The sequence below is a fragment of the Bos mutus genome, chromosome 16 (assembly GCF_027580195.1).
Source record: "Bos mutus isolate GX-2022 chromosome 16, NWIPB_WYAK_1.1, whole genome shotgun sequence".
Lineage (NCBI taxonomy): Eukaryota > Metazoa > Chordata > Mammalia > Artiodactyla > Bovidae > Bos > Bos mutus.
This window is the reverse complement of record NC_091632.1, coordinates 44,754,584-44,771,959: the sequence shown is the minus strand read 5'-3', so window position 1 is coordinate 44,771,959 and position 17,376 is coordinate 44,754,584. Positions and strand designations below refer to the sequence as shown.

Sequence of the window (17,376 nt, the reverse complement as noted above, 5' to 3'; positions counted from 1 at the left end):
GTCTATCTTAAATTCTTTTGGAATAGGAGTATGCTTAAATGAAATGATATAATTGAAGAAAAACGAGATGCAATTTTTTAAAACCAGAGAGTGGGTTGAAATTCAGATTCAAAAAGAAAAAAGACTGACAAATTCAACAACATAAAGTAAAAAGCTTTTGTATGGTTAAAAAACAATATGCACACCAAAAGCAAAGGAAAAAGACAAGTGAAAAACCTGAGAAAGAATATTTGCAACTTACATCAAAAACAAAACTTCTACAAAGAGCTTCTAAAATTATTAGTGATAAAAGACCAATAAAATTATTTTTTAAATGGACAAGTGATATGACCAGAGAGTTTAGTCCACTAGGTAAAAAATGACCCTTTTCGATAAACATAGGGTTGGGAGAAGAGATGAAACAAACAGAAGAGTCAGAGGAGAACCAGAAAGGACATGGTCAAGAACAGGGCAGTCCATAGTATCGAACATGGCAGAGGGCCTTCCAGAGATAGGACAGGAAAGAGTACCACCGCACTTGGTGCCTTGGGAAGTCACTAGTAGCCTACTAAAAAATTTCAGGATAAAACATTTCGGAGATTAAGAGCATCCTCAAGTTTTAATTCAGCCTAACACTCTACAACAACAAAACAACCCCCAAAGAAACATTAAGTAGGTGGCCTAAACTCCCGTAGCCGATAATTAGTAGGTCGTAGATTTGAGCATGCTCATTTTCACAACTGTGACTATCTGGTAGAAAGCATGAAGACCAGAATAGGGGATTATTTTATTTCTCCTGAAAAACGTTCTGCTCCTCATTCACGCACACCTTGCGCATCCACACGGTGAGTGATGATGAAGTGAGCAGGCCCTATTTTCCCCATTTCTCTGACAAAGAAACTGAGGCCCAGCAGGCTTCACCATTTTTCTCAGAACCAAACAATAAATACGCTGGGAAAGCCAGGTACCAACATCAGTTCAGCACTCTGTTTTGGTAATACAACTCTGAGCCTCACTTTCTTCTCAGTGAACAGGAAATGAGATCAAAACAAAGGAGATGGCAAAACGCTTTATACCCCAACTTCCTCACTGCAGCCAAACACTGAAGAACCACAGATGATATTGATACATAGAAGACTTTAATACCTCTACTAAGCTGTCAAAACCTTCATGAGAGACACTATCCCCTTTCTGAGTGGCTAACACACTTTGTCTGAACCAAGGAAATATTCTGGCCTTTGAGTAAAATGTAATCTTTATCTGGTACTGCTGTGGGGCCTCCCACAGTGGAGAAAGCTGCTCTGTGGCACACTGGTATGAGTTACTCTGCCACCTTCAGGTCACTCTGGAGAGTCAAAGCACAGGAGACTGGAGGGCAAGAGCCCATCGGGGCTTTTTCTTGCAGTAACTAAATGACTAATCAAATACAGTAGTGTACAAAGTTGATGCTTATTTACTCAAGTAGCAGACAGTTTCCCGTTATAAAATGGACACTGGAGAAGGCAATCTGTGCTCATAAGTTCCTCATAAAAATAGGAAACTGTCCATTCCTACCTTCGCCAGACCCCCCCAAAAAAAAAAAACCTGCTGAAGTCTTGCAGGAACTTTAGAGTTAAAGAAGAAATACCTGTCCATATGCCATAAGGTCTCAGATGACAAGCAAGTCCCTGGGCCACGTCCTTTCCTTTCTCAGTTTATCCTGCACTAAACCAAACTGTCTGGAATTCATTCTTTAAAGGTTTATTTATGGTACACAGAGACTGTTTATGTGAAGCAGGGTATTTGCCCATTTTCCTCTTGGGACCGTGTTTAAAAACTACAGGGATATTTCCCTCTCTGGCACTTTCTGAAATACAATTAACAATACTGGATCTTTTTTCCTTTTAACAAATCTGGTTTTTATTTAGGGAGGGGAGGAAAAAAGTAAAGGGTCTGAAGTTTCCCAACAAATTATTTCAAGCCTTTGAGAAGACAGTTTTAGGCTTTTTAAATAGTGTCTTTGTTTGAAATTCCCCCTTACCCCCACCCTCTTGCTCTCTGACCATTAAAATGTGGGTTTTCTTCCAAACTAGATTGCTCAATTAAAGCCCTTCTTTTGTAATACCCCAATGCTTTAAATGGGAAAAGGACTGCTGTAGGCCACCTTGTGAAACCTTTTAAAGGTTCCTGGACTCTTTTGATCTTAAAAAAAAAAAGGCGAAAGAACACATAAACTACCTGGCATTTTCCATATCACTCTGCTGCTCTCTAACATGCAAACTCGGAAGAATAATGGAGAATGGGGGGTGGGGAATGCCCTGCTCTCCTTTCTGCATTTGTGAGATGGAGCTATTATCTCCCCCTTCTTCCATCGCAGAGCAAGGAATCCAATCGAGATAGCACCTGTGAGACTGCTCTGAGTCCTCTGAACAGACACTCTATCTGGCAATAATGTACCCTCACTGTAAACCTGGAGAGACTCCCCTCTGAGACTTCTGACAGCCTCATTTCTGGTCTGGAGTCAAGAGAATCAAGATAATTATTCCTTCAATACCAAAGACCTTTTAGTCAGACTCTCATGATTCCTGCTCTGGGACGGTACTCCATTCTTTTAGCTGTTATCTAGTCATCTCAAAGAGAGGATTGCACTTCCCAAGAGCTGCTCATCAAGGGATATTACTCTGTTAGAAAACTCTTTGAATAAATGACATTATTTTATGGGTCCCAGACTCCATGAGGAGAACTCAAGACACAGTGAAATGGTGACTTCCACAAGCTGAGGATTTAATATTGATGTTCCAATTCCCACCGCCTGGTGTGAGACATTAACGTACCACATTCAGGGTGTCCCCTGCCCACACCTCATAACTTTGGCCTTCAGTATAGTGTCAAATGAAACATTAGACCTCGATGATTCCTAGTTTATTGCATCCAAAGCAAACTGGTGAGCGTCAATACCCTGGAACTTGGGGTCTGGAGTCACTTCAACTGGAGAAAATCACACGGCATTTGTCAGTCTTGGGGGAAGTTTTCTACTGGGAGCAATCTGAAAGGGAACAGTTAGGTGTCTGTGTTTCTTAGTAAGATGATTTAAAAAACAAGAAGTCCTTAACTCTCAGGAAATAGTTGACATTGGTTTGCTGGGCGAGTGCCAAGTGTTCTGGGGGAATATATACTTTATCAAACAAACCCATTCCGAAGGGTCACATAAGTCAAGTGGATACTTGTGAATATGAGCAAGATAGTGGTTTTCCCACGGTTTTTCCCCCACTCCCATGCTGATTATAAGTATCTTCAGTCTCCTGGGGAACATGAAGTTAAAGCAAATTAAGCCAACAGGACAGTCCATCGAGAAGGCGCTGTTCTCAGGGTGGTTGCAGGAGCTCCTGGTTCCCAACCAGCCCTCCCAACCCACTCACTCCACTTGCTGCCTTAATGAAACTATCACCCTGGTCCTGTCCTGATCCAAACAGGACCTGATGTGGACCAGACTACTGTCCTATTACCTATTTCTATTTAAGTCTATTTTGGAAGTTGTGAGCAGGCAAATCGTGGGGCACATGAGGTCTGCACATGTGTTTTGTTAGGCCCACAATGTTGAAAAACAAAAACAAAAAAATTCAAATGGGTTGCCAACACTTAAAGACCAGGAGATTCCACATAAAAGTCCAGATTTCCGGCTTCACTTTAAGAATTCCGAAGATCTGGCAGCTCTGGGTTCACATTACCCCGTGACAACAGGCTGGAGCTGAGCTGCACTGCCCATTTCAGACGGAGTGTGCACACGCTGAGGGCTGTGTACACGCTGAGGGCTGCGTCCCCCACTGGGCTGCTTCACTTGCCTGCGACGTGGGCAGACCCAGAGGTGTGTATATTTATGACTTCAGTTTTACTACTTATTTGTTCATGTCTCTATCTCCTTCTGCTCAGAAAGAGAAACCACCTTGCAGCATCTTCAAGGAGGCAGCACGGGGCAGCAGGACTCTTAGACTGGTGGTTAGTGAGGAGGCAGACACCATCGTAACCATCTTTAAGAGCAACAGAGCAAAGAACCAGAAGTAACGGGTGCCAGCTGCAGGAAGGCAGATGGAGACTCCACCCAAGGAAAGGCTTTTCAACATTCACCCAGTTCTCCTCCTGCTCCTACCATTACCTATCTATTTCTACATCACCTATCTATATTATCTTCAATGACAAAGCCCTGTGAACTCCAAAATCCTTGTTTATCAAGCAGGGGATCATTAAGGACACATGGATCTCTAAAATTTCTGATTTCTTATACACTAAGGGGCGACTCAGTATAGGGGGAAAATGTATATGGACTTTTGAGTCAAATATTGTATCAGAATTTGAGGAACATCCCTTAATTTTTAATAGATTTTACTGTAGAAAATAAACACAGACTGCATCTGTCTTTATTTTATTATAGAAAATAAAGACAGACTGCATCTGTCAAGTGCACATCCAGATGCTCTGTAGGAGGGTCACATGCTGGTACGGTGAGGTGGGGGCCCCACATCTCAGTGGGTATGTGACCATGTCGTCCCTGAAGGTGGTAGACAATTCTGCTGTGGACCATTCAAGAAGGGATGAATACTTAGGAGGAGAGGAGGAGAGCAGGTGGGTCTTGGGCATGAAAAGAAGATACTGTCTGGGCTGCAGCTTTTGTCTCGAGTCTGGGGGCGGCCCAGGAAATGGGCTTTTGCCTCACTGAGATAAGCCAAGGGCTAAGCAGAGGGCAGATGCATTTTTATGTAATTCTGTGTTTATTCTTTTGTTACTCTTTAATCTTCAGTAAAGTTATACTTCAACATTAAAAAAAAAAGATACAGCTGACCCTTGAACAACATGGGTTTGAACTGCGTTGTCCACTTACACGTGGGTTTTTTTCAGTGCTATGCACTTGGCTGCAGAACCGCACATGCAGAAGGCCAATGATAACTTCTATGTGGATTCTCAAGTTCAAGGAGGATGGGTGCTCCTAACCCCCATGCTGCTCAAGGGTCAACTGTAAATACATGTACGAGTTGATAAAACTGTCTTAAAAAGGGAAACCTGTAAAAGTATCTGCTACAGATGATAAGGCTGGACAGGAAAAGGCAGGTAGTAAGCACATCCATTCTTTTCCCAGGAAAAGTGGTTTTCAGAACTTCCCCGGTGAGCAGCTCACCTTGAGGTCCAGCGGAAGCTTGTTGGAGGTGAACACACTCAGCTTGATCTGGGGAATACTGATTTTGAGATTCTCAAAGTAGTATCGGATTGGCGTCCCGCCTTGCTCAGCTGTCTTTTCATGGAGGTTTTCATCATATTTTTCCACCTCTGGCACAAAGGCAGAATAGTTTTTTTTTTAAAAATAAGTCTCCTTAAAAGTCTCATTATTCAAATACTTCAGGCACATTGAAAAGAAACTCATAGGAAGATGAAAACATTTCTCTCTCTAAATTTAGCTTTTCAGGGTTCAGTAATACATACAGCGTCCTGATATCACTTCTATATAAAAGCAGATCTGGTTCACGTTGTTTATCAAAAAAGTACAATAGCTTAAACTACTGATTTCCGACTGTGCACCACCTGGCAGATATAATCTCTGGAAAAAATAATCCAGGTGGGAAAGTCAAAGGTCATGGGGCACCACACTTTCTAGAAACCCTGTCCTTATCATTATTATTACTATAAATGACCCAGATTATTTGAATTTATTTCAGAAAATGATATCAAAATAAGTACTTGGATCGTAGTTTCATTCCTCATAATGAACATGACCAATTAAATGATGAATCTGAGCAAAACATAATGTCTTAAAAAGAAACAGGCTGCAGGCTATAAAGAACCGACATAGGCACAAGGGATGCTCTCTCTCCCAAAGAGTTGACATTATTTATTTATTTATTTATTTTTGGGTCACACTGTGAAGCCTGTGGGATCTTACTGCCCTGAACAGGGATCAAACCTGGGCCCTTGGTAGCAAGAGTGTAGAGATCTAACTACTGGATTGCCAGGGAATTCCCATCGGACATCACTTAACCAGCACATGGAAGCAGATTAGTCACTTGTTATCTCATGAAGTAAAAGGGACAAACATGAGTAACACACAGCAGTGTGCTCTTCAGCTCGATGCTGGTCCCCACATCTGTGTGGGCAGCTCATCTGCACTTGGATTTATGCGCCTTAGAAATAAAACCAAAGGGACTATACATAGCTACACATCAAACAAATTTACACTGGAAGCTTTTATAGTTCTATTTATAGAAAGAGGGGAATAGGTTTAACAACAACAAAAAAAAGGTAGCACAACAAAGACAGGCTTATCTGTATTCAGGGAACAGGAATAGTTATAGAAAGTGGAGAAGATTCCTCAGTGAAAGGCAGACAAGGATTTTATAAAAGTCTAAATCCACTAGACAATGCATGGGGAGAAATTTATTTATAGCAACTTACAAGAAGAGCATGTCCAATCAAATTTAAAGTAAAACTTCCCAGGAAGTTACCCGAAGAGAGCAGATACCTGGCAGCAGGCTCAAGTGGCTTTCTGAATACAAACACACACTGGCGTTTCCACCCAAAGTGGAGAACGCAGCATTAGACAGACAGGATTTCGCTCTTGACCCCAAGTACGCTTAAAGCTTAAATTCTAAGTCTGGGATAAAAAGAGCAAAAACATTTTTCTTGCACTGTGTGCATGTATGTTCCTATTTCACAGATCCCCAGGAATTTTCTTCCCCCTAGCCAACATGGGCAGATAAACATTAAAAGTCTCAATCTTATCACTTCTTTAGGCTTAATATTTAGTCTTCAAAAGATTAAGCATTACTGACTTCTTTCTAAGCTGTATAAACAGTCTTGAAAGGCCATGGTGAGGATCTAAAACAAAGAGACGACAGCTAAATAATTTTTGGAGCATCACTGGAAAATTTAGTTTTTTTAATAGCTTATCTTACTCCCCTCTCCAAAAATAGTAAAATAACTGGAAACCTCTGTAATTAAATTAAGGCATAAGGGTATAGATGTGAAAAATATAAAGTTAAGGGGTTGAGGCTGGCCAATTTTCTTCCTCAGATAAACCAAAGGAACTGCTGAAGGGATTTCTGATTCTTGACCCTGAGTCTGTTTAATAAACAAAGGTTAGGACACAAAGTGCTCTGCTAAATGAATAATATCATTTCTGCCATCCTAAAGCAGATGTGTCAAAAAAAATAAAAACAAACAAGAAACAAAGAGGAACAAAAGACTGCTTCCCAAAGGCTTGCCCTGAGTATGCTTGGGTTCTGGAAGGCCCTCCGTATGCAGGTATACCTCACTGCCTGTCAACGGGCAACACTGAGAAAGAGAACGGGACCCCAAGCCTTAGCTTCCCCACTCAGACCACGAATTGGGAAGGGAGCTCGGCAGGCATCTAGAGGCTACCTATTTTCACAAGCAGACTAAAAAACGCCACCCTAGGGCCAATTTCCAGATACAAACCTGGAACACTGGACATTACCTGATTCGGCTTGATCGTAGCCAAAGAAACTCAGCAGCTTGAGGAGCAGTTTCTCCTCAATTTGTACTGTGAATCTCTGAGCCGTGACCATCAGGTGCTAGAGAGAAAGAAATTCTGATTTACAGCGTGAATGTCAGAGGAACTTTCGTCTGCAACCTAAGAAGGCCCCAATGGTACAGCATGGTCTCTTAATGTGATTTCATAATCATATTGCCAATTTTCTTCTGCTTCATCTCTCTCCATTGTTATAATGAACCCCAAATTCCAGAAGATGTTTAACAGGCGATCCACCATGGTGAATTCACGATCTACCATGTTTAACTGACAATTCACCTGTCAGTTAGTCAGGATAACGTTTATAGATGCACCATGCTACTGAGTTCACGTGGGTCTAGTTCAAGGAGTAGCCCTGGACTTGTGAATGTGAGGCCACATGCAGGCATGGCCCCCACTGGCCCTGGTAACAAAGGACCAGAAATACGAGGAGCAACCTCTCAGCTCCCGTTTTTCCGACAAGCCAGCACTGGAACACTAGCTTGTACACGAAGACTTCTCCAGGAAAGAAAGGGTATCGTTTTTGGAATGAGCCACTTTTAGTATGATCTGCTTTTAGTAAACACCGTGGCAGCTCAAGGTGTCTGTCCCAAGTCAGGCCCCTCCTACCCCTTGTCCAGTAGTCTGAGATTTTGTTTTTTTAATTTATTTTGTTGAAGTATAGCTGTTTTACAATGCTGTGTATTAATTTATGGGTTATAATATTAATAATATATCTAGACCATGCCTGGTCATGATCAATCTAGAAGATGCTATACTCTCCTGCAGAGATTTCATGGTGAAAAATATACACTCTGATGGATTCAGTCCTATCACCTGAGAATCATCAATAGCACAACCGAGAATATAAAGTTTAAAGAGAAACTTCCATCAGTCCAGCTACACAACTTGTTGAGTTGCTTGTGCCTTTACCCCCTGGACTATTTCCATTTGCAGTCTGCACTGCTGCTCTGAGCCTGGGCTATGAGAGGACAAAGCAAGTCCATCAGCCTACCTTGTAGATGTTGGTCAGCGTGCTCTTACTGGGGAACTTCACTGCGTTCACCTGCACGGCTGGGCCCGCCTCAATGACCTCATTCTCGTTGCTCAGAGGGGTCACGTAGAGCATGAAGGGCTGAGTCGTGCCAATGAGCTGGTTGTCCACCTGGGACATGAAAAAGCAGTGACAAAAACAGACAAGTTTCTCAGTTTTCATTTTTACCTTTGACTCAAAATATGTAGGTCACTCAGAAAGTACCTTTGGAAAAACATACCTCCACTAAATCCAGCAACAATAATGGTAATAGTAACAGTAACAGGAGCTATACTTTATTTGGTGAGTACTGTGTGTCAAGGGTGCTTTCCTGGTGGCTCAGTGGTAAAGAATCTGCTGGCCAATGCAAGAGAGGCAGGTTCGATCCCCAGGTCGGGAAGATCCCCTGGAGAAGAAAATGGCAACCCATTCCACTATTCTTGCCTGGGAAATCCCTTGGACAGAGGAGCCTAGTGGGCTACAATCTATGGGGTCAAAAAAGAGTCAGACATGACTGAGCGAGTAAACAACATCATGTGCCAAGCACTGAGCTAGTCCCCGCACAAAGATCATCTCAGCAAGTCCCACGACTGCCAGGCTGTCCGAGTTATTAAAGCTGCATTCTCACCACAACCTCCTGGGGACCATCTCTGTCCTCACCTCACAGATGAAGACACCGAGAAGAGACACCCCTGTTGGAGGCTGTACACCTAGTCAGTGACAAAACAAGAACTGGACTCCAATTCTCCCTGTCCCCAAAGCGTACACTCTCAGCCAACAGGTTACTAATGCTTCTCTCGTTCCAAATTCCCTGAATAAGAACTTAAACCAGTCAATCCTAAAAGAAATCAACCCTGAATATTCACTGGAAGGACTGATGCTGAAGCTGAAACGCCAATACGCTGGCCACCTGATGTGAAGAGCTGACTCACTGGAAAAGACCCTGATGCTAGGAAAGACCGAGGGCAAGAGGAGAAGGGGGAGATAGAGAATGAGATAGTTAGACAGCATCACCAACTCAATGGACATGAGTTTGAGCAACTTTAAAAACGTTGCTGACTATCTTCTCACTTGTATTGTTCACAATGAGAAACTGGCTGTCATTCTCACCTTTGTTCCTTGGAAGGAACATGCTTTTTTAATCTGGATGTTTTATCACTGGTTTCGAGTAACTGATTATAATGTACCTTGGGATAGCTTCCATTATGTGTGTGTGTGGCAAGGGGGGTGGTATGAATGTGGCTTTGTGTTTGAGCTGCTTCTGTGAGTTTATAGTTTTCACCAAGTTTGAAAATTTTATGGTCAAAATTTCTTCAATTATTTTTTTCTGTCCTCTCCTCTCTCTCTCTTCTGGGGATTCCAATTATCTATATAGTATTGATATTAGGTTGACTGAAATTTTATCATAGGTCACTGATGCTGGTCTCTCTGTGGGTTTCTAGGTTTTTTTCCCTTGGATTATTTTTCTCTGGGTATTTCTATTTTGACAGTTTCTCTTGTTATAAGTTCACTTATCGTTTTTTTTCTTCACTGTGTCATCTGCTTCTGATCAAATCCAGTGTTTTTTCCATTTCATTTTAATTTCTAGAAGTTTGAGATTTTGACTATCTTCCAGGTCTCCACTTAACTTTTTGAACATGTGGAATAGAATACAGTTATAGAAAGTTTTAATGTCCTTCTTTGAATATCCTAATGTCTGTGTTAACTCTGGGTTGGTTTGGAATGATCACTGTTCTCATTATGTATTGTGTTTCCTTGCCCCTTGGCACACCTGATGATTTCTGACAGGATGTCAGACACTGTGGTTTTCATTCTGCTGGGTGTTGGATGTTTCTGTATTCCACTGAATCTGGAGCTTTGTTCAGGATACGGTTAATTTACTTGGAAACAGCTTGATCCTTTCAGAGCCTCCTTTTATACGACTGATTTGTTAGGAGGTCTGGAGCAGTGCTCAGCTTAGGCCTCAACATGCACCACGGAGGCCCAAGACCTTCTGGAAGGCTCTTTCCAGGGCCCCGTAATTATTAGTTTTCCCACTGCAGCTGGGCTTGAGCTGCAAGCACTGTCCCTGTGAGCTTTTCAGAAGGTAGTCTCCTCATGTACACTTCTGATCTGTTGTGTCCTCTGCTGATCTCTGGAGATCTCCTGTGCAGTATGCCCCTCCCAGGTCTGCTGTCCTATGAACTCTGGCTGCCTTGGTCCTAGGACTCTCAATTCTGTTCAGCTCATCCACTCTAGGGCTCTGTCTCAGTCTTTCCACCTGGTGCCGGGCGTGAAAACTTTTTCAAGGCAGCAAGCTGGAGTGATGGAGAAGAAAATGGTAACCTACCCCAATATTCTTACCTGGGAAATCCTAAGGACAGAGGAGCCAGGGGGGCTACAGTCCACAGGGTTGCAAAGAGTCAGACATGACTTAGCAACCAAACAACAACAACAAAGTTGGAATGACTGCAGGCCTCACATCTTCTGTTTCCCACCTTTCCGAGACCACTGTCCTTTGTTGCCTGGTGTCTAGTGTCTTGCATCTGTTGTCTCTTTATTTTATCTGGATTTGGGGGGTGTTTCAGGTAGGACAGTAAATCAGATCCCTGTACTCCATCTTGGTCAGAAGCACAAATTCACTTCCCTAGCTTTTTTCTTTTCTCCCTGTGGTGAACTTCAGTTCCTCTAAATGATGGTTAGATCGATTTTCATTGTTTTCTCTGTTTGCAAGATGGGGAACCAGCAGTCACCTTCCTCTGTGCCACCCTAAGTTCTCCAAGTTACTGATAGACTAGCTACTATAATTCAGAATTCTGCTGTCTGGAAAAATCAGTAAAGACAAATGTAGGTAAAAATGTTTTTTTTCATAGGACAATTTTTTGAAAGACACAAGAAATGTGCACCAGAGCACTAAAGTTCCTAGAACATTAAACACTGATCTAGTCAGCTGTTCAGCAGGAAGAAAAAAAAAAACCAACAAGTTCTGAGCCTCCCCCACTCACCTGTACATCCTGTATGCTAAGCTCAAGCATGTGACTGGTGGCCAGCTGTGTGTAGTGCACGTTGATTCCCATAAGACTTGCAAAGACCAGTTCTTCTGGGACTTTATTAATTAAAGACAACCCAATTCCACCTTCTAACTTCACAAGCACCTGAAAGAAAACCAAAATATGATACACTGGCGATTTAAATCAGAGCTTAAGGTAGCCAGGAGAGTACAAGGAAACACATGGCTTTAAGTCCCTCTATTCTGCCTCTGAGCCAATGAACACCACTTAAAGAAGAGTTTAATTCTCACCTGCTGCTGCTGCTAAGTCTCTTCAGTCGTGTCCAACTCTGTGTGTCCCCATAGACGGCAGCCCACCAGGGTCCCCCATCCCTGGGATTCTCCAGGCAAGAACACTGGAGTGGGTTGCTATTTCCTTCTCCAATTCTCACCTAGATGGCTCAAATTTCATCATCTCACTAGAAGCCTTCCTCTCCAGGCATACTCCTCACCCCAACCAGAACTCAGCAGTCATATGATAAGACCTCTGCTGGAGGACTGATGACATTTTGCATTTTATTACAGGAAAATAATTGTTTGAGAATCTTTCTCCCTATTTGGGAGGCAAGCTCTCCTTAAATCATTCACTGAACATCCATAACATCCAATCTAGTGCTGTACATAAAGGCATTTATGTTTTTTCAGAAGATTACTGAATAAATGAGGAGTAAGTGTGCTTTATCACACTCATCTCATGTTCCTTTCTAAACTTGTCACTTTCTTTCCAATGCCCAAACAGGGACAGAGGAAGGAAGGTGTCAGAGTCAGCTGGAGCCAAAAAAAGATAAGATCTAGTTTGCTTATTCTCAATCTTCAGTCCTGTTCAAATTCTTTATTTATTCATCTTACTCTAGCAATGTTTGTTACATTCTGATTTGACCTGAGCTGTTATTTAACGAACATATTCACACATTGATGTTGCGATAACATTAAGTACTGTGAAGTAACAAGGATACTTAGAAGTCATAGAGGGCAGAAAGAAAAAAACAAAAAAAGAAGGTCTCAACTGAGAAAATCAAAGAGCAAAATTCCAAACAAATTTATAATGAAGATGTGACCTTGCAAGAGTTCAAACGTACTTCCAATTCCTGCTCTGTGTCTGGATTCTTTAATTTCTGCAGCTCTCGTTCAGTAACAGGAAGTTCATCCACTTCATATGATGAACGGTCACTTTTCCGTTGGGAGAAATCTGTTATCTGAGGTCAAATAAAACACTGTACTTATTAAGAGGGCTCATACTTCCATTGCGAAACATACTCCACACCAATTGTATGAGTCAAAAGTCACTATGCACTCAATAATCCTATGGAAGTTAATGGTTTCCAAAGCACTGCTAAAGTAAGATTTATATAATAATGAAGCAAACTTGGTTTTGAGTCTGTATGACTAACACCAAGCTGTGGATCTTAAGAGTTTCATATAGTGTGGGATAGGCATCTGTAGGTGATCCAGAATTATAGCTCAAGTCAAAATATGCAAAGCTCAGGCTCACAGCATTCGTTTTTTGCCTTAAGAGAAGGGTGCTTTTTAAAGAAGTGTTATGGATTAGGGTGTGCTGTCTCAGAGAGTTCACTGTTACGTATCATCAACATCTTTTCTTTTTCCTTATCTTGAATTCATCAAGCCCTGGTAAATCTCTGTTTCCAGCACAGACCTCTCCCTGAGCTACAGACCCAAACCTGTACTGACTTCTGGATATTTTCATGTAGATATCATATGCTTAATAAGTTCAAAACTTAACTCCTCATTTTCCCTCAGAAGTCTACTCTACATACATCTTTGTGATGTAGATTATCATCCTCTTATATTATTGCAGCCATGAAATTAAAAGATGTTTACTCCTTGGAAGGAAAGTTTTGACCAACCTAGATAGCATATTCAAAAGCAGAGACATCACTTTGCCAACAAAGGTCCGTCTAGTCAAGGCTATGGTTTTTCCAGTGGTCATGTATGGATGTGAGAGTTGGACTGTGAAGAAAGCTGAGCACCGAAGAATTGATGCTTTTGAACTGTGGTGTTGGAGAAGATTCTTGAGAGCCCCTTGGACTGCAAGGATATCCAACCAGTCCATTCTAAAGGAGATCAGTCCTAGGTGTTCTTTGGAAGGAATGATGCTAAAGCTGAAATTCCAGTACTATGGCCACCTCATGCAAAGAGTTGACTCATTGGAAAAGACTCTGATGCTGGGAGGGATTGGGGGCAGGAGGAGAAGGGGACGACAGAGGATGAGATGGCTGGATGGCATCACCGACTCGATGGACATGATTCTGAGTGAACTCCGGGAGTTGGTGATGGACAGGGAGGCCTGGCATGCTGCAATTCATGGGGTCGCAAAGAGTCGGACACGACTGAGCAACTGAACTGAACTAAATGCCCAAATCGAAATTTTGAAGGCCACTCTTGACTCCTTCCTCTGTCTCATCCCCACAGTCAATCTGACCAACTCTACTCCTTAATAAGCTTTCATTTCTAATCATTTCTCTTCAGTCTCCTCATGTCCATCTCTTGCTGTGTATTCTGGTTTGAATTACCACAATCTCTCATCCAGGTCTTTCCTAACTGGCTTTTTCTCGGTTTCCAATTTCATTCCACTCCACCTCTCCACACTGCAGCCAGAGTGAGCAAGTCAAAATAAATTTCTGATCATGTCACCGTCTTGACTCTTTGTTGCCACAGAAAAAACACAAAATCTTTAGCATGTCTCAGGCTTTTTTAATGTTCTGGCCCCTTCTACGGTCTCCTGCCTCTTTCTTAGCACATTCTATGTGCCAGTCAGATCACTCTTTTCTATCTCCAGGCCTTCACTTATTAACCTCCCAAATATTTATAATGTACTTACTTTGTTTATTGCTTATGGTTTATCTCCTCCACTACAATGTAAGCTCCAACACAGCAGGGAACTTTGTTTGTTCACTAGTCTAGGTTCAGTACGTAAAACTGTGCCTGGCTCTAACAGGTGCTCAGTAAATAACTGGTGAGTTAACACTCTCATTCTTAGGGCACAGTGCCCCTACCTTTCCTTCTTTTTTTTGGCCACATCACAGGGCATGTGGGATCTTAGTTCCCCTGAAAGGGATCAGACCCTCACCCTTGCATTGGAAGTGCCCAGTCTTAACCACTGGACAGCTAGGGAGTCCCCTGTCTTTTCTTCTTGATTTGGCTAACTCCTTCCAGTTAACCTTTAGATCTCACCTGAAGTATCACTTAGCTTAGAAAGCCCCTCTCCAAATCTGGGTGTACAAATCCTTTCTGGATACTACTCATAACACCTTCCACTCCTACTTTCAAAACATAACATTTTAAATTGTCTGATTATAGACCTCATAGATCTTCTTGTTGTTACTGTTATTAATATATCAATTATTTAAATATATAATAAACATATATAATGATGGATAATAATATGCACTATTCTTGATAGTATCTTAATTCTCATACTTCGTTTTTACTCATCCTTTTTTTAAATGACATAAATAGTTGATTTACAATGTCGTGTTAGTTTCATGCATATAGCATATAATTCAGTTATACATATATATTTATCTTTTTTTTTTTTTCAGATTATTTTTCCTTGTGCTGTGTGCTGTGCTTAGTCGCTCAGTCATGTCTGACTCTTTACAACCCAATGGACTCCTCAGTCCATGGGGATTCTCCAGGCAAGAATACTGGACCAGGTTGCCATGACCTCCTCCAGGGGATCTTCCCAACCCAGGGATCAAACGAAGGTCTCCCGCATTTCCTTATAAGTTACAATAAATTAATTCTTATACTTTTTAAAATACCATCTTGTATCTTACTTACACTTTAATTCTTATAACAACTTTGTGAGGCAGGTCTTATCCCCTGCCTTTATAAATAAGGACACGATATCCTCAGGTTCAGCATAGATATTTCAATAAGTATTTGTTGAATGACTCACGGGGAGAACACTGAGTTTCATGTCATTTCTTACAATAAAGTATCACCTGGAGCGCTCTAGTTGGTCCATCTGGAACAACTCTGATGGACAGCATTCCAGAACCAGGCCTCATTTTTTGGTTAATAAATTGTTGTTCAGGTGGAACTGGCCCCAGAAGCTGCATGGAAGTGTCCGGACCAAGAACAACTTCAGCTCCATCAAACAAGCCAGAGAGCCCTCCTTTGGCCTAAAGGACAGAGGAAAGATGTATGAGCAAAGGCAAAGGCACTAACTTTGACAATTTAACATGTCATTTGAAACAAGTCACCAAATTTAAACTCACTTCTGAAGGGTGAAGGTCAACATACAGCAAAACTTGTACTGTTTTTTCAGCCTTAGAGTTGATTAAAAAAAAACAGTAGGCTTACCAGGGCAAGATGGAAACTTATACTGCATGAATTTAGGGAATTCTGGGTAAGATAATTCTACAAATACAGCAGTGTATTAGTTTAGTGAAACTTAGATGAGCATAAAAAATAAAAAAACCAAAAGTCCTGTTTCTTTGAGTGTTCTCCCTAGGGCTGGCTTAAAAATCTGAAACATTCTGAAAATTTAAAAATTATCATCATCACTCAGCTTTCCAATAAAAAGCAAATTCTGAATTGAAAATCTCCTCCAACATGCATATGGCTGGACCATCAAATATCAAAGATGGTGCCTCTTCTAAAATGAAACAGGGAATTGTGAATGTCATTGCCAGTTACTTGGGCCTTTGGAGAAAAGCACCTTCTTGCTACATGCCACAAGTGAAAAAGGAAAGTCTATAGGATGCCTTTGGGAGAGTACACACAGGGCTAGAGAAAACGATAGCAAAAGTGTCTAGATTCCCCCTTGTTAGTTTTTAAACGGTGAGTAATGAGAAGGAAAATTTAAGCTGGGTTTATTGGACAGATTTCAACATGGAGAACCTTTTACGACTGTTTCGGGTTTAGAAGAACGTGCATACAACCTTATAAGGGCAGTGTCAGAAAATGTTTTAATGCCTTCAGTTACTTTATTCAGAATAAGATTGAAACAAGCTTATTTCCCTAACCAAAACACATTCTGCTTTGTTGAATACGTGGTTATAGGGTCACTCACAACCAGAGAAATGATGAAACAGATTCAAGAAACAACAAACACCAGAAAGGGATTTGCAGGGCGGGAGGATGCTCTCAAAGAACTGGAATTACAAGGGCTTTAGAAACAAACCAGAAGTAAAGTCGGGGTCAGACACAGAATCCAACAATTATAACAAGCCTTCTTTTGCCTCTAGAAGTCTGAATTGTATTGCTAATTGAAAATCACAAATCCATTCCAGATGTGTGTTTCATATAAGCAGCTTGTCTTTGATGAAAAAAGCTCAGGGCAATAGAGATAAAGAAAATAAATCTCACCAAACAGCAGTCAGAGGCTCCTTACAGTTTCGCTTACTGCCCTGGAGAACAAGCTCCCATTATGGAAGGACAGCCAGGTTTCCCCCAGGTCAAACACACTAAGACCTAGCCTGGGCCTGATGTTCTAGCGTTTGCCTTTTGGGTAAAACTGAGGCAGAACTGCATACACAGTCACACGTATTGTTCTGCTTTATGCCCAAATCTGTCATATATCTTCCCAGTTACCCATCTCAGAGCCATGGTACCATTCTTGGCCTGAAGCCAGAAGGAGAGAAAATCCAAATTCCTGGTAATTTTCCAAACACACATTTGCTTATAAAGTACCCAGGAGTTTTACATGCAGTGAACTGGCTGAGTTGAAGATAGGGGAGATTTGACCAGTAATCTTAATTCTGACATTTGCTACAATTAAATGTTTATTTGGTCACTACTAAGAATGCACAAGTAAACAGAATCTAGAGTTTGCAGAGCACTTGATAATTATTCACCATCTCATAGAACACTTTATAA

The 17,376-nt window shown here is 41.5% G+C and overlaps 1 protein-coding gene across 1 annotated transcript in view; it reads right to left on the bottom strand.

The window, feature by feature from the left end:
- VPS13D (vacuolar protein sorting 13 homolog D) overlaps positions 1–17,376 on the bottom strand; it is a 274,678-nt gene that overhangs the window by 107,350 nt on the left and 149,952 nt on the right. The window contains 6 exon segments of the mRNA XM_070385275.1: positions 5,129–5,277; positions 7,439–7,535; positions 8,487–8,636; positions 11,489–11,638; positions 12,612–12,728; positions 15,498–15,677. Coding sequence (XP_070241376.1) covers positions 5,129–5,277; positions 7,439–7,535; positions 8,487–8,636; positions 11,489–11,638; positions 12,612–12,728; positions 15,498–15,677 — 843 coding nt within the window.